At 45.8% G+C, this 24046-nt stretch overlaps 1 protein-coding gene across 2 annotated transcripts in view; it reads left to right on the forward strand.

Annotated features, from left to right (window-relative positions):
* The window catches only part of LOC149168271 (uncharacterized), a 333998-nt gene that overhangs the window by 182253 nt on the left and 127699 nt on the right, over positions 1-24046 (forward strand). For both annotated transcript variants that reach the window (XM_089428202.1, XM_089428203.1), the window contains exon 4: positions 3887-4077. In XM_089428202.1, coding sequence (XP_089284328.1) covers positions 3887-4077 — 191 coding nt within the window. The remainder of the gene's footprint in view (positions 1-3886; positions 4078-24046) is intronic.

Consider the following 24046-nt stretch of genomic DNA (forward strand, 5'->3'; position numbering starts at 1 on the left):
TTGTAGAATGGCCTCTCGTACTATGGTGACCTTCTCTCTCAATGTTAGGAGGTCGACCTGGAACTGATGAAATTGCTATGGGTATCTATCACCTGCTGACTCGGTCACAACTCTGGATACCTCAACAACTATTGGCATCTCATCCATGGGTGGCTCCTCCTCAACAGATGGCTCTATGTGTGTAGGCTCTATCCTCCCCACCAAGGTTTCAACTGAGGCTATCAAAGAGGTCTCGAATAATGGTGACTCATGCGCCACACCGAGTAAATCGATGTGCTCCTCACCATCATGTGGGCTCTTAGCATCATGCTTAACCTCCTCCTCAGGCTCTTAATATCTAAAGCCAGGTCTCCACCAGCAAAAGCACCCCCTCGTCTCACCCTCTAACTGTCCCTGTCTTGCTTGCTCCTTTTCAGGAGATCTGGTACCCAGATTTTGTTAGCTTTCCCCACATTGTGTAGGTGATTGTACTCCCACGACTTGTGCACCTCTAGTGTCTCTGCTGTAAGGACAAGAATGGATATGATCTGACACCTTCCTCAACTGAGCCAATCTCTCATCGTTCCAGTGGATTCCACCCCAAAATTCCTGCATACTGAATCTCCCTTGAGCCATGGGTGGTGTATGGTGTAACCCGTCACTGTGCATACATGCCCAAATCGCCCATGATCTTACTGGTTACCCACATCATGGCCAAGATCATGCTCGGATACCACTGTAATGTTCCTAACTTAAACAAACAGTGATATATAAAGCAAAAACGATTCTCAACACAATTTTTTCACATGCTCATAAAAACTCCAATGGAGCAAGTGCAATAGTATGGATGAATGCACCTAGGCTTGCCTCAATGGCAAGCATGACAAAATCCAAGTGATGAGACAATGATATCAAGTATTGGAAAATGTTTGCTCCTCTAATACTCTGCGCTGCCCAGAAAACTACACTGCTGGTTGGAAAAGAACTGCAAGAAACTCCACTTCCACTGCTCAGAAAATGCTACAAATTCGGCCCCAAGCTCCTTGACCAAAACCCACAAAAACCCAGAAATGGTTTAGCCCGATTTTGACCTCCCAAAATTGACTCTCAAGGGCATTGTGCAATCCCTAGCAATTCTACACTGTCGGCTACAAAGATACGGCTGAAAACACCATCTCCAGTGCTCATAAAATTATGAAACTTTATATTTGGGATCCTTGTCAAAAACCCAAAAAAACCTAGAAATGGTTTGGCCAGATTTTGACCTTCCAAATTCGGCCTCTAATAGGCCCTACCCTCCAAACTGCTCAAGGAATACAACCTACAAGGAACACCAATGAAATCATCCTCCAAGCTCCGAAAATGCAGCAATCAGCTCTCCACATACTTCCCTTAACCTCCACGGTGAAGTTTAGCCTCAAAGACTGATACTCTACCCTCCACGTCAGCACCTAGTGCTGCCTCTGCGCTAGCCTAGGAAGTGCGAAAGTCACCCTGCAAGGTAGCAAACTCCTCCACCTTCAAAACTCTCCCAAATGCCAACAATTTTCCGATGCCTCCTCTCGGGAAAATCTCTCACCCAAACTCCACTGCAAGACACCATAAGCAAAATCGACCTCCTCTTCACTTTGTCCTCTAGTAATATGCACCACCTAGAGATGAATGTGTAATATTCCTAACTCAGAATATTCATCAAACCCCAGCAAAAACTCCAACCAAATATGTGCAAATGATATAATAACCCAGAAGCGATAAAATAACAGTGGAACAACATATAATAATGTAAACCGGAAATATAAGCAGATACACAAGAAATGCAAAGCCATTTTATTATACTGAGCAATAAAATGAGTACAAGAGGTGATTAGACAGATGGCACCTCGACTTGCACAAGGAAAGTGAAGAAATACTCTCAGAATGACAAGAATGGCCTCTCTGCGAGGATGCTGTCGCTGTGCTGTTGTTGCTGCTAGTAAACAAATGATGATTTGGGGTTGCTCCCCTCCTCAGAAAAAGCTGAAACTCTGGATTTGGACTCTACTCAAGAAACCCAGAAAAACCCAGAAAGCTTTCCTGGAATGGCGGACCCCCGAAAAACACCCTCTTGGGGTTTTGCGCAGTTCCCCAATGCCCTGCGCTGCCACTGAAGAAAACCCCTCTAAACTCTGCCTGAAACACTGCCTGAAACCCTACCAAAAATCCTCCAATGAGACAAGAGCTGGACCCCTCCTCAATCTCCCAGCATAACTCCACCTGCAAAACCCCAATCAAGCACTACAACCAAAAAGAACTGTGTCCCTCTCCAAGTGTTGTGTAGTCCTCCAGAATGCTGATGAAACCGCTGCAGAAATGCTGATAAACTACGGCTAAGATACCGATGGAAATACCTTGCCCGAGCAGGCACTCGAAGTCCCCCGGGGCTATGGGTGGGATCTTTGAACGGAGACACTCAATGCACTAAACAGTGTTGCAGACCAGCTAAACAGCGAGCGTGCTCAGAAGTCGAAACGAATAGCTCAAAATGCACATAACTGAATGATCCAAAATGAGGGGGCTCCTCTCTATTTTATAGCCTCTACCTCTCACAATCCCTAGGCTCACCTCCTCCTACGTGCTTCTCCTCATGCCACATGTTCTTCCCTTCTGCGCAGTCTCTCCATGTGTCTGCGTGGGCTCCATTTCTGTGCCCCCCTTTAGCCCCCTTGGCTTCCCTTTAAGTCACAACATTGTGCTACCTAGGAAGTGACTTTTTATTCTAAAGTGAGTTATGTCCCCCTTCCTCACTTTTTTATTTACAAATAACTATAGAAGGCAAAAAAATTGAACAAAATCAAATATTCCAATTAGCCTTAGCTAATTAGGAATATTACAGAATGCAATCGCTGGAAATCACAATGAGATCCTCCTTCTCAAAAAATGAAGAAAAACCTTCCTAGGGTGTCACTCGAAATCCCCTGAAGAAAGGGTGAGCTCTTCGCTTGAAGAACTCTTGCTAAACAGCGAGTGACTCGGCTAAGCAGCTCGAGCAACCAAAGAGAAATTCGATATGCCAAAGATGAATGAAATGAGGAGAGCTGCCTTCCTAATATAGATTTCGTGGAGCACTTTTCCCTCCAATTTTACCTCTATCGTGAGCCCTTACTTAACCACCTCCATGCAAATGGAACTAGGGAGTGTGTATTTTCCTAGTGTGGGTGGCCCCCATGTGTAATTTAACCACAACAAAATAACTTATCCTAAGTCTATGTTCCTACTAAAAATCAAATGGGCCCCACTATCTCCAAAATTGCCCCAAAATGCAATAATTAGTCTTGTTCCAAATTAATTTAGGAAGGGACATGACAGTTTCAGAAGAAGGGATTTAGGTCAACATAGACATATTCTGCATCCAAAACATCATTGCTATATGTATTTCAATATTTTTAATCAAAAGTTTTCAAAAAAATCTTTAAAAAGCAGGAAGAACAGAAATTGAAAACACCGTTACTTCATTACCATGTTGAAATATTGAATTGATTCTCCCTATAGTAATAGCTCGATCTATTGCTACCTTGATTCAGTAAAAGGGATTTAGGTCAGTTTAAACATATTCTGCAATCGAAACATCAATGCTATATGTATTTTAGTATATTTGCTATCAAAAGTTTCCAAAAATTCTTTAAAAAACAGGAAGAGCAATAATTGAAAACACTGTTACTTCTGACCACTTTGGCCATTTATCTTTCAAGAATGTTGTTTCTTTATAGCACAGCATAGTCTATGTTATTAATATTATGCTAGTTATTACCAAGTATCACCCACTTTTGTTCTGAAATGAAGAGACTAGAATAAAGAGGTAGAAGAAGACAGAAAAACATTAGAGATTCTAATGCTATATTTATTTAACACAGCCATTTTTACCATGTAGGTGTTCGAATTCCAGGTTTGATTCATCCTGGTCTTATTGGAACTGCACCTTCAAAGGAACTCCTTGATATATGGAATGCAAGGGAGGCATCCCTTGTAAATGGTACTGCACAGCCTCCTACATTGTGTGATATCTTGCATCAGCGGCCCCTTGCCAATTTACCAACTCCCAAAGGTTCCCTTCTTGGATTGGTAATAAATATTCATTGCTGATGCTGCTGCATTATTTCAGATGTGTATTGCATTTATTACTTCAATGATCAGTGTGCATTCATTGATGTCTCTAGAGGAACAGATCCATATTGTTGATTTTTCTAGTGCAATAGATACAAGCATAGTATTTCTGAAAAACTGATAATTACTTCTAATGATGTTGATTTTCTTTTAATTTTTCCGGTAATATCATTAAGCAATTATACTTCAGAAATTCAAGCATATAAGAACAGTAGAATAGTAGAGATCACAATGCACAAAGAGAGCACAAGATTTACACTGAGAAAACCCACTAAGGTGAAAAACCCAACAACCTTTTCAATAGAGAAATTCTTCTGTTCAACAAGAGATACACCTAGACTTTCTAGTCATAAACTAGGTCAAACTAACTTTCAGCAAATCTATGGTCAAACCCTCCAATTCAAGCCTTCCAATCTGATCCAAAAACACTACCTTCTGATCTGCCCTAGGCTGAATTTTGGCCTCCTTGTTCTGCCCAGAAACCCAAAAATTTTGGCCCCTGCAATTGCCCAGAATATTTCAGCCCTTGCAACAGAAATTGCCCAGAAAATATGCGAACTAGGAGAGAGAGAGAGAGAGAGAGACCTTCCACACATGCGAGCTTGAGAGAGAGAGGAAGAGATGTATTTCGTCCTTTTTGTCCTCCTTGCCCTTCTTGTCCTTTGCTTGGTTGCCCAAAGGAAAATGTGAAAATTCCAAACTGGAACTCTATTGCAACAACTGGAAATTATTCACCTAATTGTTAATTTAATTTAACAATTTATTTATTGTTTACTACAACAAATACTGAATAAATGACATTGCAATCTACACAAATAAAACAACGGAAGAATAAATGTTGGAAGAAATGCTAGCACACAGACGTAAAAATAACACAGTTATTTTGGACAAATGTCCTCGGAAAAACCCAACTTGGGAAAACCGGTGCAACAGTGAGGGTTTTATTTATTATGCAACAGTGAAATCTGAGTACATCTATGGATTCCCAACTGGCAATCCAAACAACAAGAAAATCTAGGCAAAATACTAAAGGGAATTACCCTTCTCCCACAAGCAATCTCTGGCTTGGCTTTACCTATCAAAACTCGACCTCTTGAAGCTCTGCATAGCTAGATGGAAGACTTGCTTCGGACTAGGCTTTGATGAAGTCGTTCTGCCTTTGGATGCTGAGGAAATCGCCTCTCCGACCCTCTGGGACTTCTTTCTGGCTTCTGGAACTGAGAACGATTTTTCTTTTCTCCAAATCGAACTGCCTAGTTAAACCAACTGCGCAGTTCCTCATCACTCCCTCTATGGGATAACTCAGCGCTCTTGCTACTGCCTCTCCGGATTTGAAAAATATTTCCTCGAGATCACTGTCCCTACCCCTCACTCACTGTGTCGATGTCACTGGCTCTCTCTTTGGCAAATGATTGCTGCTACTTAGGAAATCGATTTGCTAAAGTGTTTTCTCCAAGCCCCATCGACTTCTTCTTATAATACTCTATTGAGACTTCAACGACCAAGATTAGATTTTAATCGATCGCTAGGATTAACTTGAAGTTGATCTGTGTGATTTTCTAGAACATTCACACCTTGACTTAATTAATTCTGATTAATTAGTCATATTCCCTAAGTTTAGACTTCATTGGCTCTCTCTCTGGCAAATGACTGCTGCTACTTAGGAAATCGATTTGCTAAAGTGTTTTCTCAAAGCCCCATCGACTTCTTATAATCATCTATTGAGACTTCAACGACCAAGATTAGATCTTAAATTCTTAATCGATCACTAGGATTAACTTGAAGTTGATCTGTGTGATTTTCTAGAACATTCACACCTTGACTTAATTAATTCTTATTAATTAGTCATATTCCCTAAGTTTAGACTTAGGAAATATTCAAAAACTGACTAATATTCTAATTAAGTCATTTGTAGGTGGAATTTCCAGAAACGATTTCTGGGTTTTGGAGATCTCATGCATTCTAGCCTCTCCACAAAATCTCAGGGCTAGAACACATCCAATGTTACAAAAACTAACACTCCCTTTTTGCGAGGAATGTGTTCTAGTGCTCTACTGCATATCCTGTAACAACACTCTATCTCTACATCATCTCCTGTCACGTTGCTCATGTCTGGTTGCTGCTGCCCACCAACTACTCCGCAACTTTGATATCTGCTGCATCTGTGCTGCTGCCAACACTGCATCTACACTCCAACTCCCTCTCCATCTGTCACTGTTGCAACTGAAAAGCATCCTAAATACTGAATCACCTGTGATCAGTGTGATGCGTCTGTCTCTCGAGTCTCTGACTGCTGCTAGTATTTGCGTCGTCACTGATGCATCTACGCTGTTGATGACTCTGTAATGTGCCGCCTACACTGCTACCAACTTTGCACTACGCTCCCTAGCATTTGACTGCAACTAGACTCTGCATCTATCACTCTGGCATTGACTGCATCTACTGTCATAGATACATCTTGCTACTAAACACTGTGGGCCCCCGTAGCAAGGTGGGCCTTCTCAAGAATCTTGCCCATTTGTAGCGCTTTGTGGCTACGACACCAAATCACCCCACTTGACTCATGGGGGTATGTCAGCGAACATGGCGAAGTCTTCCTCTAGCCCGAACGATAGCCTATCGATCTCTACTGATGTTGCTTGCTGGTCCTGCTTCTCCTCTTTGTCCTTCTTCCGGAGAGGACATTAGGTGTTGTAGTGACCAAGCTCACCACATCTGAAGCACTTGATCTTTGATAGGTCCTTCTTCTTCTTTCGCTGCTCCCCCTGTCCCTGATTGGGACTCTTTGATGCGAGTGCCACATTCCTCTCCTCCTTCACCTGCTTCGATTCACTGTTGCTGCCATTGATGGAGCTCTTCACTAGAGCTTGTCTCAACTCCTCCTACTGCAAGTCAGCCCACATCCTGTCCCACTCTGGTAGCTTATCTCTGCCCAATATGCTTTGGACAAAGACTTGCCACTCCTCAGAGACACTATTCAGTGCCAATCTGACAAGCTCTGTGGGTTGAGGTGCTACCCCAATAGCTGACAACTGGTCTCGGACCTCCTGAATCTTGGTGAGGAAGGGGTCTATGCCTTCCCCATTCTACATCTTGGTTGCATCTCAGCTTCTTCTCTAAGTACATCTTCCGTTGCTCAGAAGTACCCTGGTATAATGTGGAGAGAGTCTCCCACATCTCTTTGGTCGTTCCCTTCTCTGCTATATGTGAGACGTTATGATCCTGAATTTTGTCTAGGATCAACCTCTTCAGTGCCATCTCCTTCTTGTACTCCTTTAGTTGTTCTGCATCTGTGGGAACTGTTACCATTGCATCAATATATGTCTTCAGGCCATATTCATCTAGAAGGAAGGACAACCTTGCCTTCCAGATGACATAGTTGGAAGCTCCATTGTAATATCCCTTTTCAGGGATATCCCTCAAACATAAGCAGACTCCAACCAGAGATGGACTGGGAGGGCGTTTACTAGATATGTCGCCTCTGAAAAGAGGACGAGATCTGGAGGCTACCTGGCCCTTTGCAGACTCTATCTAAGAGTATAGGGGAAAAACACACAAGTGGTATAGTAGCCGGGAAGCTCAAAGAGATAAAAATAACAGTAGTGTTACATATGATAATGTATACATGGAATGTAAGCAGATACTCAAGAAATGCAGAGAGAAATGCTGAGCCACTTTATTATACTGAGTAATGGAAAGAGTACAAGAGGTGATTAGAAAGATAGCACCTCGACTTGCACAAGGCAAGTGAAGAAATACACTCAGAATGGTAAGGAAATGGCCTCTCTCTCTAAACTGCATCCAAGCTGTTGGAGAACTACTGTGCTGCTGCTACTGCTGGGATCAAGTGAGGATTTGGGGCTGTTCCCCTCCTCAGAAAATGCTGAAACTCTAGAATCAGCCTCTGCTCAATAAACCCAGAAAAGCCCAGAAAGCTTTCCTAAAATAGCTGACCCCCGAAAATCACCCCCTTGAGGATCTACGCTATCCCTCAAGGCTCTGCGCTGCCACTGAAGAGAATCCTCCAAAACTCTGCCCGAGACTCTGCCAAAATCCTCCAATATGCAAGGGTTGATCCCTTGCTCAATCTCCCAGCTCAAATCCTCCACATAAACCCAATCCGGAGCTCCTACCAAAAGAGACTGCGTCCTTCTCTCTTAAGACTGCGCAGTCATCGAAATGCTCAGCTCCTCCTCAACTCCAAAGATCGATCCTCCTGCAAAAGACTGATGAAACTACCTTACCCGAGCAGGCACTCGAAGTCCCCCGGGGCTAAGGGTGAGATCTCCGAACGAAGACACTCGATGCACTATACAGTGCTGCAGATAGGCTAAACAGCTAGCGTGCTCTAAGTCGAAGTGACTAGCTCAAATGCAACAGAATCCAATGCCAAAATGAGGAGGCTCCTCTCTCCTTTATAGTGTTGGCCTCTCTCAAAACCCTAAGGCCCACCTCCTCCAACGTAGCCTCTCTCTTGCCACGTGCTCCTCTCCATCTGCGCAGTCCCTCCAAGTGTCTACGTGGGCCCCTTCTCTACGTTGTCCTTTGGCCCCCCTTGGCTCCCCTTTTAAGTTACAACGTTGTGCTACTAGGGAGTGACTTTATTCAAAAACTGAGTTATGTCACCCTTTCCTCACCATTTTATTTATAAATAGCTATAGAAGGCAAAATTGAGCAAAATCGAATATTCCAATTAGCCATGGTTAATTAGGAATATTACAGTCTCCCCCGGCAAAATGTTGCTTGTCCTCAAGCAACTAAAGTGATTGATGCTGCAAAATTTTCTCACTCTCGCAAGTGGCATCCTCATCCGGTAAATTCTTCCACCTCACCAAGAATTCCCGGACCATCCTGCTTCGTAGCTGCCTCTCCATGGTATCAATAATAGCCTCTGGCTGCAACACCAAATGCCCCTCATCATCCGTGGGTGGTAGCTCATCTGTCACTGTCACCTGCTGCCCCAATGCCTTCTTCAGGCATGATACATGAAAAACATTATGAATCTTGCTGCCTTGAGGCAGCGCCAACTCATACGCAACCTGTCCAATCCTGCGTATCACCCTGTATGGCCCATAAAAGCGGGGTTTGAGCTTCTCAGCTCCCTTTTGCTTCAGTGACGACTGTTGGTATGGCTGTAATCGTAGGTAGACCAAGTCCCCTACCTCAAACTGTCTCTCCACCCGACCCCTGTCAGCATACAGCTTCTGCTAGTTCTGTGCTGTAGCCATATTATCCTTGAGAGCTCGGAGAATATCCTGACTCTCTTGGATCCAAATCTTAGCTCTTGGAGCCTTGCTAGCATCAAACATCATGTCAACAAAAGATAAAGGATGATATCCATACAAAGCATAGAATGGTGACATACCAATGGACATGTGATGTGTAGTGTTGTAGCAATACTCCTCCAGATGCAGCCACTTCAACCATGCTTGCTGTTGCCCACTGACATAGTTATGCAAGTAGCCCTCCAGCCACTTGTTAACTATCTTTGTCTGCCCGTTCGTTTGTGGGTGATAACTGGTACTCGGTGTCAACTCCGTCCCCACCAACCGGAAAAGCTTCTACCAAAACCCACCCATGAAACGTCTGTCCCTGTCACTGCGATGGTCTTAGGAAGACCATGTAGCCTAAAGGCCTCTCTGAAGAACAATTCGGCCACCTGCGCTGCTGTGTAGTGTGCGGATATGGCGAAAAAATGTGCGTACTTTGTCAGTCGATCAACGACGACAAAGAGACAATCCTTGCCTTGTACCATGGGCAACCGTGTGATGAAGTCCATCGAGATACACTCCCATTTCCCCTTCGGAATGGGAAGAGGCTACAATAATCCTGCGGGATGGCTCATCTCCCCCTTGTTCCTCTGACAAATATCGCACTCCCGGATATGCTGGAGTACGTCCTCCTTGAGGCCCTTCCATGAGAACCTCTCTCTAATGGCCCTGTAGGTTTTGGTAAACCCCTGATGGCCGGCCAATGGTGAATCATGTGATGCTTGAAGTATCTTCTTCTTGAGCTGAGATCTCTCAGTCAAGAAGATCTGGTCCCTGTAGTAGATGATCTCATCGACCACCCTGTACCTGTCATCCGTCACTTGCCCATCCAGGACCTCACATGCAAATCTGTCCTTGGAGTACTCTACTAAGAGTCGAGCCCTCCAGTTTGTGCCCAAGCTCATAAGAGACAACGTGGCTGGTCTATGTGAAAGGGCATCTGCTACCACGTTGTTCTTACCCTTGACATACTCAATATCAAAGTCATACGCTTGGATCTTACTGATCCACTTCTGCTACCTCTCCTGTAGCTGTTTCTGCTCCAAAAAGAACTTGAGGCTGTTGTGATCAGTCCTCACCCTGAACCTGTTACCCACTAAATACTGCTGGAACTTGGCCAATGCATGCATAATGGCCAGCATCTCCTTGTTGTATATAGAATACAACCTCTCGTGTGGAAGGAGCTTCCGGCTCTCAAAGGCTATAGGGTGACCTCCCTGCATCAACACTGCGCTGATCCCCTCTCCCAACGCATCACACTCCAAAACAAATGGCTGCAAAAAATCCGGCAATGCAAGCACTGGGCAGCTGCTCATAACCTCCTTGAGCCTGTCAAAGGCTCGCTGCGCTGTATCCGACCAACTGAATGCCCCCTTCCTCGTCAGATCTGTCAGGGGTGCAGCAAGCTGTGAGAAACCCTTGACGAACTTCCGGTAGTAAGTACAAATGCCAATGAATCCCCGAAGTTTTGTCACATTCCTCGGCTCCGGCCAATCTCTGATGGCCCTGATCTTCTTCTCGTGGACTCTCACCCCGACCACCCCTATGATGTGTCCCAAGTACAACAACTTCGTCAACCCAAACTCACACTTGGAGAGCTTGGCATAGAACTGCTTCGCCTCCAAGATGCGCAACTCTGTCTCAATGTGCTGGAGATGCTCCTCCCAAGTCCTGCTGTTAATGAGGATATCATCAAAGAACACCAACACAAACTTCCTTAAGTGACTGCGGAAGATGTGATTCATGCAGGACTGGAATGTAGCTGGGGCGTTGGTTAGCCCGAAGGGCATCACCAAAAACTCAAAGTGCCCATAGTGACACCTGAAGGCGGTCTTTGGAATGTCCTGCTCCATCATGCGTATCTGATGGTACCCAGATCTCAAATCAATCTTTGAGAAGAACCGTGCTCCTCTCAACTCATCCATCAACTCATTGATCCTGGGTATGGGGTACCTGTTCTTCAGGGTCTTCTTGTTCAGGGACTTGTAGTCAATGCACATCCTCAATGTGCCGTCCTTCTTCTTCACCAACCCCACGGAAGAAGCAAAAGGACTCATGCTCAACCGAATGTGCCCAAGAGCCAGCAACTCCTGAATGGCCCGCTCAATCTCATCCCAATAGGCCTTGGGATGCCTATAGGGGGTAGTGATCACTGCTTGTATGCCCTGCTCAAGCTCAATGGTGTGCTCAAACCCCCGGTCCGGTGGCTGTCCCGGTGGAATCTCCCCAAACACTGTGGCATACTGGTCAAGGATGGACTGTATCTCTGGGTGCACCGTCTGCCCTGTAGTCCCTGCCTCTGATGCACGCAGCTCCACTACCCACTCTATGTCTCCCTTCTGGAAGACTGCCTCCATCCGATGAGCCGAAACGGTCTGAGGCGGATATGTGTGCTATTCCCGTATCTTCTCATGCTTCCCCGTCTTCTCATCATCCCACTCCATCTTTAGGGCCTTCCAATCTATCGTGACCTTCCCTAGAGTGATGAGCCACTGAACACCCAGTATCATGTTGGTGTCCGGAATATTGACCACGAAAAAGTGGTCAGTGAGTCTGTAGGTGCCCATCGTCACTGATAACTCTGGAACATAACGAGCACACACCATGGTGTGATCTCCTGGAACCAAAAATGAAATTCCATCGAAGCTCTCTGTCTGTATACCTCTCCGCTCAACCATTTGTGCATCGATGAAGTTGTGGGTTGCCCCACTGTCAACCAAAACTGATACTTGTTGGCCACGTACTGTCCCCCGTACGCGCAACGTCAAATACTTGGGAACTCCTCGCAATGCTGCAAGGGCCCCTCTGGTAGGTGCAAAAGCTACACCACCTGCTGGTGGTGGTAGAGGTGGCAAAGAATCCTGCGCTGCATGACTATATCCTGCCTCCACATCATCCTCCTCATCCTCTTCTTCGCTGCTCTTGGAGAAGACCTCAATAAAATGTGCATTGCCAGCAGCACATCTATGTCCCGGTGCCCACGACTCTTGACAGGTAAAGCACAACCACTTCTTCTTCAGCTCCCTCCTGGCATCATCATCAATCTGTGCTCGTCCTGGATTCCCCTTTGGAGGCGGAATCCTCACATCCTTCCCGTTAGGCTGGAAAGCCTATCTCTGGGGGTAAGGTGTTCGGGTCCTGGGTAAGGCATCCTGTAAGTCCGGGGTCCTGCTAATAGCATCCTGGAGTGTGGCTGGTCTGGTGGATCTGACTAGGCCTTGAAGTGGCTCTGCTAACCCCTCAACAAACATGTAGATCCTCCGTGCCACTGATAGATCTAGCACCATCACTGAAACCCTCAAGAAGTCTGCGATGTAGGTCTTTGGGCTTCCAGTCTGTTTGAGCCTTGTCAGCTCAACAAAGTGCTGTTTCGGATCCCTCCGGTCAAACCTCTCTATCAATCTCCTGGTTAACTCGGCATATGTTGTCACTGTGGAGTGTTCAAGTGTAACCATCCCATGGAACCACCAGTCCTGAGCCTCACCATCCAAATGTAATGTCGCCACCTTGATGGCCTCTGTCTCTGACATCTGGTTAAGCTGGAAATAGATGTCCAGCTTCTCCACCCAAGACTTTGCTGAACTGTTTGATGAACCATCAAACGTAGGCAAGTGGAATCTACTAGCTGTGCGGTGGGTGTCTCCATCATGATAATGCCGGTATCCTCTGTGATGGTCGCGGGGTCTACTATCCCGCTGGAGCTTAACAAAGTCTTTGAATGAGAGAGCATCCTTGAACTCCTGCCCATAGGCCTGGTACTTTGCAAAATAATCGCCCATATGACTGGGCTCTGCCTCCTGCTGGGCTCTGGCCCCCGTGTCTGCTCCTAGGAAAGTGGGCATGGTAGAGTGTGTAGGGGCATGTGAGGCCACCTGCTGAGTAGTATCACACTGAGTGGCACCCTGCTCTGGCAAATGGTGCGATGTACCCGATCCCTCACCAACCTGGAAAACCCATGGGTTTTCACGCTGTCTAGCCTCCACCGCCATGAATATCTGCCCCATCACCTCGATCTGCCTCGACAGATCCTGCATTGATTTGAGGAGCATGTCCACAAATCTCTTCTCGTCCCCATATGCCATCTGATCCTCCTGCTCTTCGTCCACCACAGGCTCCCCCTGTTCTGCGTTCACCACAAGCTCCTCCTGTTCTGTGTCCACCACCCGAACACAGTCTCCCTCTTCGTAGGTGTTCTCCAACCTACGCCCAATATCTCTATATTTCCTACCTCTGTAACAGATGTAGGGCTTCTCCCTCGGTGTCATAGACTGCTAGCTCCACAGGCTAAGCCAGATCTATGCCATGATACCACTGTAATATCCCTTTTCAAGGATATCCTTCAAACACAAGCAGACTCCAACCAGAGATGGACTAAGAGGGCATTGACCAGATATGTCGCCTCTGAAAAGAGGACGAGATCTAGAGGCTACCTGGCCCTTCCCAGATTCTGTCTAAGAGTATAGGAGAAAAACACACAAGTGGTATAGTAGCCGGGAAGCTCAAAGAGATAAAAATAACAGTAGTGCAACATATGATAATGTATACATGGAATGTAAGCAGATACTCAAGAAATGTAGAGAGAAATGCTGAGCCATTTTATTATACTGAGTAATTGAAAGAGTACAAGAGGTGATCAGAAAGACAACACCTCGACTTGCACAAGGCAAGTGAAGAAATACACTCAGAATGGTAAGGAAATGGCCTCTCTCTCTCTGAACTACGTCCAAGCTGCCAGAGAACTGCTGTGCTGCTGCTACTGTTGGAATCAAGTGAGGATTTGGGGCTGTTCCCCTCCTCAAAAAATGCTGAAACTCTGGAATCAACCTCTGCTCAATAAACCTAGAAAAGCTCAGAAATCTTTCCTAAAATAGCTGACCCCCGAAAATCACCCCCTTGAGGATCTACGCTATCCCTCAAGGCTCTGCGCTGCCACTGAAGAGAATCCTCCCAAAACTCGGCCCGAGACTCTGCCAAAATCCTCTAATATGCAAGGGCTGATCCTTTGCTCAATCTCCCAGCTCAAATCCTCCACATAAACCCAATCCGGAGCTCCTATCGAAAGAGATTGCGTCCTTCTCTCTCAAGAATGCGCAGTCATCAAAATGCTCAGCTCCTCCTCAACTCCAAAGATCGATCCTCCTGCAAAAGACTGATGAAACTACCTTACCCAAGCAGGCACTCGAAGTCCCCCAGGGCTAAGGGTGAGATCTTTGAACGGAGACACTTGATGCACTAAACAGTGCTGCAGATAGGCTAAACAGCCAGCGTGCTCTAAGTCGAAGTGACTAGCTCAAATGCAATATAATCCAATGCCAAAATGAGGAGGCTCCTCTCTCCTTTATAGCGCTGGCCTATCTCAAAACCCTAAGGCCCACCTCCTCCAACGTAGCCTCTCTCTTGCCACGTGCTCCTATCCATTTGCGCAGTGCCTCCAAGTGTCTACGTGGGCCCCTTCTCTACGTGGTCCTTTGGCCCCCCTTGGCTCCCCTTTTAAGTTACAATGTTGTGCTACTAGGGTGTGACTTTATTCAAAAAGTGAGTTATGTCCCCCTTTCCTATCTATAAATAGCTATAGAAGGCAAAATTGAGCAAAATCGAATATTCCAATTAGCCATGGCTAATTAGGAATATTACATCCATCCAACCTGTCCTAATCACGAAGCCCAACAATGGCCATCTCAACAAATGTCGAAAATCTCCTCTTCCCTTCTGCTCAACTATTCAAATTTTGTACTCCCTTCTGGAGTGAGAAACTCTACTCACAACGACTGCTGCTTTATAAGGAAAATCAAACTTCTTTAGACTAGAAGTTCCCTGTGGAAAATTTTTCCTCAGTGTGTGCTCTTCTTCCTTACACCCGACTCTAGCCATGCTCTAGAAAACTACTGCAAAACTATTGTGTCTAGCTAGAGATCTTCTCTTTGAAAACACTGGGCTGCTCCCTATGCCTCTGGAACCAATCGATTTGGAGAGATCGATTTTTTTTGTCCCACTCAAAAAAATTGAACCTCCTTAAGTAACTCGGTCTCTCTGCAAAGTGACTGCGCTGCCTCTGGGGTTTTGATCTGCTGCCCACATTGAAAAACAAAACTCCTTCTGTCTTTGCTGCTGAGCTCTCTGGCTGATCAACTACGCTTTGATATGATGTGAAAATTCCAAACTGGAACCCTATTGCAGCAACTGAAAATGATTTTCCTAATTGTTAATTTAATTTAACAATTTATTCACTGTTTGCTACAACAAATACTAAATAAATCACACTGCAATCTACACAAATAAAACTGCGGAAGAGTAAACACTAGAAGAAATGCTAGCGCACACATAAAAATAACACAATTATTTTTGGACAAATTCCCCTGGAAAACCCAACTTGGGAAAAACGTTGCAGTAATGAGGGTTTTATTTATTATGCAACAATGAAATTTGAGTACATCCATGGATGCCCAACTGGAAATCCAAACAACAAGAAAATCTAGACAAAATACGTAAGGGAATTACCCTTCTCCCACAAGCAATCTCTAGCTCGGCTTTCCCTATCAAAACTTGACCTCCTGGAGCTCTGTGTTGCTCTGCGTAGCTGGATGGACTGCTTGCTTTGGACTAGGCTTTGATGAAGTCATTTTGCCTTTGGATGTTGAGGAAATTGATTTTCCCGCCCTCTGGGACTTTTTCTCGGCTTCTGGAACTGAGAACAATTTTTCCTTCCTCCAAATTGAATTGCCTGGCTGAAGCAATTGTGTAGTCCCTCAGCACTGCCTCTCTTGGATAACACGACCCTCTTGCTGCTACCTCTCCGGATCACTGTCCTTGCCCCTCACTCACTGATTCGATCTCACTAGCTCTCTCTCCAGCAACTGACTGCTGCTACTCAGGAAATCGATCTGCTCACGAAGTCAAACTGCTGAAGTGTTTTCTCTAAGCCCCATTGACTTCTTCTTATAATCCTCTGTTGAGACTTCAACGACCAAGATTAGATTTTAATCGATGGCTATGGTTAACTTGAAGTCGATTCGTGTGAGTTTCTTGAACATTCAAAGCTTGACTTAATTAATTCTGATTAATTAGTCATATTCCCTAAGTTTAGACTTAGGAAATATTGAAAAACTGACTAATAATCTAATTAAGTCATTTCTAGGTGGAATTTCCAGAGACGATTTATGGGATTCGGAGATCTCATGCATTCTAGCCTCTCCACAATATTTCAAGGCTAGAGCACATCTGATGCTACAAAAACTAACAGAAACTTGGTTGAGAGAGATGTGAATTGTTGCCTTGAGGAAGAGATCAAACTGCCTTTTTATAGTGATTGATTGGGTCGAATGGGTGTCATTTTGCCTAGGCCGACTTGAAAAACGTGGAGCCAAAAATTTCAATTTCAAAAATTCAAATTTTCTTCTTTTAAAACTCTGAAAGAACATGAATAAAAAATATAATTTTTTCTTTTGACTCTATTATGAAGAATATGCTTTACAATAATAAATACAAATCCATCAAGGGCCAAAAATATACATTATGAACACTGTCCATGGTTACAAAATTCAACACTCGCTCTTAACTAGGGAGGTATTAACAATGACTATCATAGGTGTTCTCAAGTTGACAAATTTCTCTATGAAAAGGTTATAAAATCATCATCAAGATTAGCATCAACAAATCACCATAATCTAGTCACCAACTATGACATGTGGTACATCTTTAGCATCAACTAGTCACCATGATTCTGGTCGGCGCCTTTGACCCATGGTATTCTGCTTAGTCTTGGTTCACCATCATCTGGTCAACAACTGTGACTCATGGTGAAACCCTAGGGACACAATCCATTTGAGTAATCTGGTCCCAAATCCAAAGGGAACACTCTACCTGAGTAATCTGGGCCATGATGCTAAATGAGCTTACTCATCCTTTGTAGAGAGTAATCTGAGCTTGATGTTGAAAGACATCCACTCAACTTAGTGATCCTAGGCCTTTAGGACCATTCTTCCTAATTTGGTCAACAATTGTAACACAAGAAGAATGACTATCCTTTGTTGAACCATTCTCCCTAATCTGGTCACACTTGACACAAGGAGAATGACTACCCATGATGCTATCAAATCAACACTCCCTCTCAACAAGGGGTAATCTCCACAACCCATAGCTTGTCTTTGAAGTACACAAACTTCTCTCTAGACAAAGACTTCGTCAAAATATTAGTTGTCTGCTCATCAATGGAGATGTACTCAAGCTTTATGGCTCTTCTTTGCACCATGTCACTGATGTAGTGGTACTTGATCTCGATATGCTTCGACTAGTAATGGAACAAGAGATTCTCTGAAAGATTCACGCAACTTTGATTATCACAATATATCACAGCCGGTTCCAGCTCCTAGTCAAACAATCCTACAAACAACTTCCGAAGCCATACTGCTTCGGTAAACTGCTTTTGCAGTGCTAAGTGCAACAAACCTATGCTTCCTACTCATCCAAGATATCGTAGCGGAGCCCAAATTGAAGCATACCCCTGAAGTACTCTTCCTGTCATCTACACTTCCTGCCCAATTAGAATTTGTATATCCTTGAATCTGTACATCATTGTTTGGGACATATCTCAAACTAGAGTTCAAAGTTTCTCGTAGATATCTCAAAATGTGCTTTGCTGCAATTCAATGCTCATGTCTTGGTTCCATCCGGAACTGGCTCAATGTGTTCACTGCAAAGAAAATGTCCTTCTTGGTGTTAACCAAATACATCAACAATCCAATCAACTATTGGTACGTGGATGGATCTACCAAGTTGGACTCAGAGTCTCTCAACTTCCTCAAATTGGTCACCATGGGAGTTGCCATGGCTTTACAATTCATCATGCCAAACTTCTGAAGGATCTTAATAACATACTTTCCTTGACCAAGGAAGACTTTGCTAGGCTTCTAGGAGTGAGCTCTGTCCCAACCAACCTGAAGAGTTCCTGCCAAAAGCCACCCATGAATCTGTTGTCTCTGTCGCTCACTATGTTCTTGGGGAGCTCATGCAGCCTAAAAACCTCTCGGAAGAACAACTCGGCGACTTGTGCAGCCATGTACCTAGTGGGGATGGTGAAGAAGTGGGCAAATTTGGTCAACCTGTTGACCACTACGTATATGCAATCCTTCCCCTGTACTGTGGGGAGCCCAGTGATGAAATCCATCGAAATACTTGCCCATTTCCCCTCTCGAATGGGAAGTGGCTGTAGTAGTCCTACAGGGTGAATTAGCTCCCCCTTGTTCTGTTGGTAGGCTTCACACTCTCGTATGTGCTATAGCATGTCCTCCTTGAGGCACTTCCACGTGAACCTCTCCCGAATAGCCATATAAGTCTTCCAAAATCCCTGGTGTCCGGACAATGGTGAATCATGAGCTACCTGGAGTATCCTCTCCCTCAACTGTGAGTTGGGCATTAAGTAAATGCGCCCATTGTAATAGATGACCTCATCCATCACACGGTAATGCTCATCTGCATGTGTCCCCTCCAATACCTCGCATGCCCTCCTGTCCTTAGATCACTCCACCAACAATTGAGCCCTCCAATCCTGGAAAATGCTCATGAGAGATAACCTAACTGGTCTCCGAGATAGAGCATCGATCACCACATTGTGCTTCCCTCGCACATACTTGATGTCAAAATCATAGGCCTACACCTTGCTGACCCATCTCTGTTGCCTGTCATTGAGGCCCTGCTGCCCCATGAAATGTCGAAGACTGTTGTGATCAATCTTCACTCGGAACCGATTGCCCACCAAGTACTGGTGGAACTTGGCCAATGCATGCATAATGGCCAGCATCTCCTTGTCATATATGGAATATGACAACTCATGGGGTAGGAGTTTTCGACTCTCAAAAACTATAGGATGCCCCTCCTGTGACAATACTGCTCCAACTCCTACCCCAAATGCATCACACTCCTTCGTGAATCGCTGGGAAAAGTCTGGAAGTGCCAAAATAGGGCAATTGCTCATCACCTCCTTGAGGTGATCAAAGGCAGCCTGTGCTCCAACAGTCCATGCGAAGGTCCCCTTCTTGGTCAAGTCAGTCAAAGGTGCTACCAACTGCAAGAACCCTTTGACTAACTTCCTATAATAGGTGCAAATACCCAATAAGCCTCTCAGCGTAATCACTTCTCGGGGTACTGGCCAATCCCGGATGGCCCGAATCTTCTCCTCGTGAACTTTCAGCCCATCTGCTCCATTGATATGCACTAGGTAAAGCATCTCTGTCAATCCAAACTCGCACTTGGAGAGCTTGGCATAAAACTACTGCTCCTCCAGAATGCGCAATACCTCCTCCAAGTGTTGGAGGTGCTCCTACCACGTCCGGCTATAGATGAAGATGTCATCGAAGAACACTAGCACGAACCTCCTCAGCTGTCCCCGGAAGATATGGTTCATGCAAAATTGGAATGTGGCTAGAGTGTTGGTGAGCCCAATTGCCATGAACAAAAACTCGAAGTTTCCATAGTGGCACCGAAAAGCTGTCTTCGGGATGTCCTTATCCTTCACTCTGATCTGGTCGTACTTGGAATGCAGATCAGTCTTAGATAAGTACTTGGCTCCTCTAAGCTCATCCATCAACTCGTTAATGCGGGGAATAGGGTACTAGTTCTTAAGAGCCTTCCGATTGAAGGCCCGATAGTCAATACACATCCGGAGGGTTCCATCCTTCTTCTTCACCAGCACTACTTAAGAAGCGAAAGGACTGGAACTTGGCTTGATATGGCCCAATGCAAGCAACTCTTGGATGGCCTTCTCTATCTTTTCCTTATAGGCTTTGGGGTGCTTGTAAGGAGTAGTGATCACTGCCTATATACCCGGCTCCAGCTCAATGGTGTGCTCAAATCCTCTATCTGGTGGCTGCCTTGGTGGAATGTCTCCGAACACTACTGCATAACTGTCCAATAAAGCCAGGATGTTTGTTGGTGGTGGCTGCGCTTGTCCCCCAGTCTCTGAGATCCTCAACTCGATTGTCCATGCAATGTCTCCATGCCATAGATCTACCTCCATCCTGTGAGCCAAAACTATCTAAGGCGGGTAAGACTGCATGCGTCTCAAGACCACCAGTTTTCCATCTGGCCCAATGAAATCCATCTGGTTTCCTCCAATCCGTCATGACTCGCCCATGGGAATACAACCACTGGACACCCTTCACCACGTTGGTGTCTGGAACATCGACCACAAAGAAGTGGTTCGTCATCGAGTAGTTCCCCATAACTACTGTCAAGGAGGGCACATATCTGGTGCACTAGATAGTACAGCCGCCTGGCACTAGTACTGAGAAACCCTCAAACTCCTCTGTGGTGAGGCCCCTCCTCTAGACCGTCTGTGCATCTATGAAATTGTGGGTAGCCCCATTGTCCACCGACACTGACACCCTCTATCCATGTATAATGCCTCTGATCCTGAGTGTCAAAAACTTAGGAATCCCGCATAAAGAAGCAAGGACCCCTCTTGCTGGGGCAAGAGATGCCCCTCCTTGTGGAGGTGGTGGTGGTGGCCCTCTGTCTGTCGGACTCTCTCCATCTGTCCCATCACAATCTTGCTCCACCTCCTCCTCCTAGTCAATGTTAGAAAATACCTCAATGTAATGTGCTCTACCTGCAGTGCACCTATGGCTAGGTGCGCAGGGCTCTCGCCATGTGAAGCACAGCTTCCTCCACCGGAGGTCCTTCCGTGTCTCCTCATCTAATTGCCCCCTCCCTTGTGTGGTCCTCGGTGGTGAGGGTCTAGTTTCATGCCCCTTTTGTGGGAAAGGGGTTCGTGCAGGAAATGGTGCTTTAGTCTTGGGGATGGCCCCTTGTAGATCTCTGGCACACAAGACCGCTTCCTGTAGCGTGGAGGGTCTGCGTGACTTCACCAGTCCACGCAGGGGCTCAAGCAAGCTTTCAATGAAGGTGTACACCGTCCTTGCCTCGGATAGATCCAGGACCATCACTGACACACGCAGAAAATCTGAGAAGTACTACTCTGGGTTGCTTGTTTGGCGTAGTTGTGTCAGCTCCCTGAAAGAAGCCTCCGGATCCCTTTGATCAAATCGCTCCACCACCCTCCAGGTGAAGTCCTCATAGGAAACTATCTAGGCATGCCCCAAGGTTGTCAGACCGTGAAACCACCAATCACGGGCTTCCCCCTCCAGGTGCAGCGCTGCCATCTTATGTTGGAATTTCTAAGTTTGACCCATTAGAAATTCTTCCTGTACTATCTGATTTATTTCTTCCTACTTGTTCAATTACTTAACAAGTTATTCACCATGTAAATACTGAAAATAAAGACAAGTACAATATTAACACATAGATCATCAACTAAAAGTAAACAAGCACACAAGTGACGTCGTTGTTTTTGGACTAATGTCTTCGGAAAAACTCAATGCGGGAAAACCGGTGCAACTATTCAGAGGGTTTTATTATTATTTAGTTGCAGAATACAACCGGTGCCAGAAATGGCTCACCCAACAGAGAATGCCCTCGGCAGTAGTACCTCTCAGCCAGAGATAGATATTCCGGCTAAATCACCGAATGAACGATCCCACAATAATAATGCAGCTTTTGCTGCTCTGCGTCACTCTGATAGGGACTGCGTCACCCTATCCAGCTCTCTAGCTCTCAGTCTGTCCCACGAAATTCTCCTAGCGCTGCCTGTAGGCCTTGAGCCAACCTCTCTGGCCTTGCGTCAGCCTCTCTGGGCTGTGCATCAACTTCTGGAGCCTTTGCGCCAGCCCCTAGACCCTCTGCGTCTCACATGCTGGCCCTCTCTGGCTCTGCACAACTCCTGGCTGCCTCTGCATGGTCATTGGCTGCCTTTGCGTAGCCTCTAGCTGGCTTTGCGTCAACCTCTCCCGGATCTACGCTGATCCTCATGGTACTAACTTTGCCTCTATGCTATGTATTCACTGCCCCTCAGCTGCAACTCAAATCACTCACTCAATTTCCTCAGCAAACCCTGCCCCAGAAAATCGAGTTCTTCATCTCTCTTGGAGTGTTCTCCAACTCACCCTCAAGCCTCCTCTTATACTTTTCTCGTTGGTCCATCAACGACCGAGATTAAATCTCTAATCAACGGCTAAGATTATATTTGGCTTGACCCATGACTTTTGGACCCTTCTAACCCAGTTTTATATTAATACCCATTAATATTTTATTTTTCCTAAGTTTAGACTTAGGAACTCCATTAAAAATATTAATTATTTTAATATCTCCTAAACCAGTTAGACTCTGCCCAAACCATTTCTAGGTCTTGGAGATCTCATGTGCTTTAGCCTCTCCACCAATTTTCATGGCTAGATCACATCCGATGCTACCCCAAATCAACACTCCCTCTTATCGAGGACTGTGCTCTAGTAATACTCCTCACTGAGTATCACCCTGATCATCCAGCATTGGTCCCTATGTTGATGCTAGGCCTCCCTGCTCAACACCTTTTGCACTATTGCATCTTGTACTGCTGCCCATGGCCCTGCCACTGTCACTACTCATCTCTACGACAGCTCCCTTTGCATCCGTGCTGCTGCCCATGGGCCTGCCACTGCCACTACTGCATCTGCATTGCATCCCCTTCTCCTCACTCTGCATCGTGCTACCCATAGCACTGCCACTGCAACCCAGTTACTGAGAAGGAAGTAACTGATCCACCCAACCCTGACATCCCTGTAAGGCTAGAGACTCTCTCGATGTTGAAGCTCCCTCTGCCGCTAGCAAGTGCTCCCTCTACTGACCTTTGCGCTGCTGCAACAGCTTCATGCATCTCACACCGTTGCACACCTCTCTGTGCCATACTGCACTGGTGAAATACTCCCGTGCTTCTCGCACTGTTGCATCCTACTAGCCTCTGCGCTGTCCCGGGCTTCTGCACTGTAGCAGTCTCTGCGCTTCATCTGCATTCGTCTCTACCAACATCTGCCAATCCTGCTACACCTCTTCGGTGCTTCCGTAGCAAGGTATAATCCAAGAGGTTGGGTACCTCGAGGATCTTGCCCCTCATCGCCTATAGTCTGTTTGACTACAGCTCGATGTTTGCCCACTTTCTCTCGAGTGGCACATGAGCACTCATGGCACAATCGTCATCAGTCTCGACTTCTTTCTCCGCCCTCTTTGGCGCTGCCTTGGTCTCAGAAGCCTCTCCTTTGCTCTTCTTCCTAGGACACTAGTTCGCATAGTGACCCAGTTCCCCACAATGGTAGCACTTGACCTTGGAGAGGTCCTTCTTCTTCCTCTTTTCCTGCTTTCTCGTATATGCGAGAGCCACATCTTCTTCTTCCTCCTTGATTCTGACCCCTTTTCCGCTACTTCCCACCTTGGTCACCCGTCTGATCTCTTCTTGACGAAGAGCCGCCCACAATTCCTCCCAATCTGGAAGGCGCGACCTGCCCACTATGCGATGGACAAATACCTCACAATCCTCTGAGACTGGGTTCAAAGCGGTCCTCACCATTAGTTCCTGATCTGGCATGGCCCTTATGGAAGTTCGCTGATCACAGATCTCCTTCAATCCACCGAGGAAGACATCTATCTGTTCTCTCTTCTGCATCTGGTATGACCGCAGCTGATTTTCAAGTAACATCTTCCTCTGCACAGAAGTATGCTGGTACAATTTCTTCAGGGCTTCCCACATCTCATTTGCCATGTCCTTCTCGGCAATATGCGACACCACATGATCC

Source organism: Pinus tabuliformis, chromosome 4_2, assembly GCF_031772625.1.
Source record: "Pinus tabuliformis cultivar Carrire ecotype Pingquan chromosome 4_2, CPIR1, whole genome shotgun sequence".
NCBI lineage: Eukaryota > Viridiplantae > Streptophyta > Pinopsida > Pinales > Pinaceae > Pinus > Pinus tabuliformis.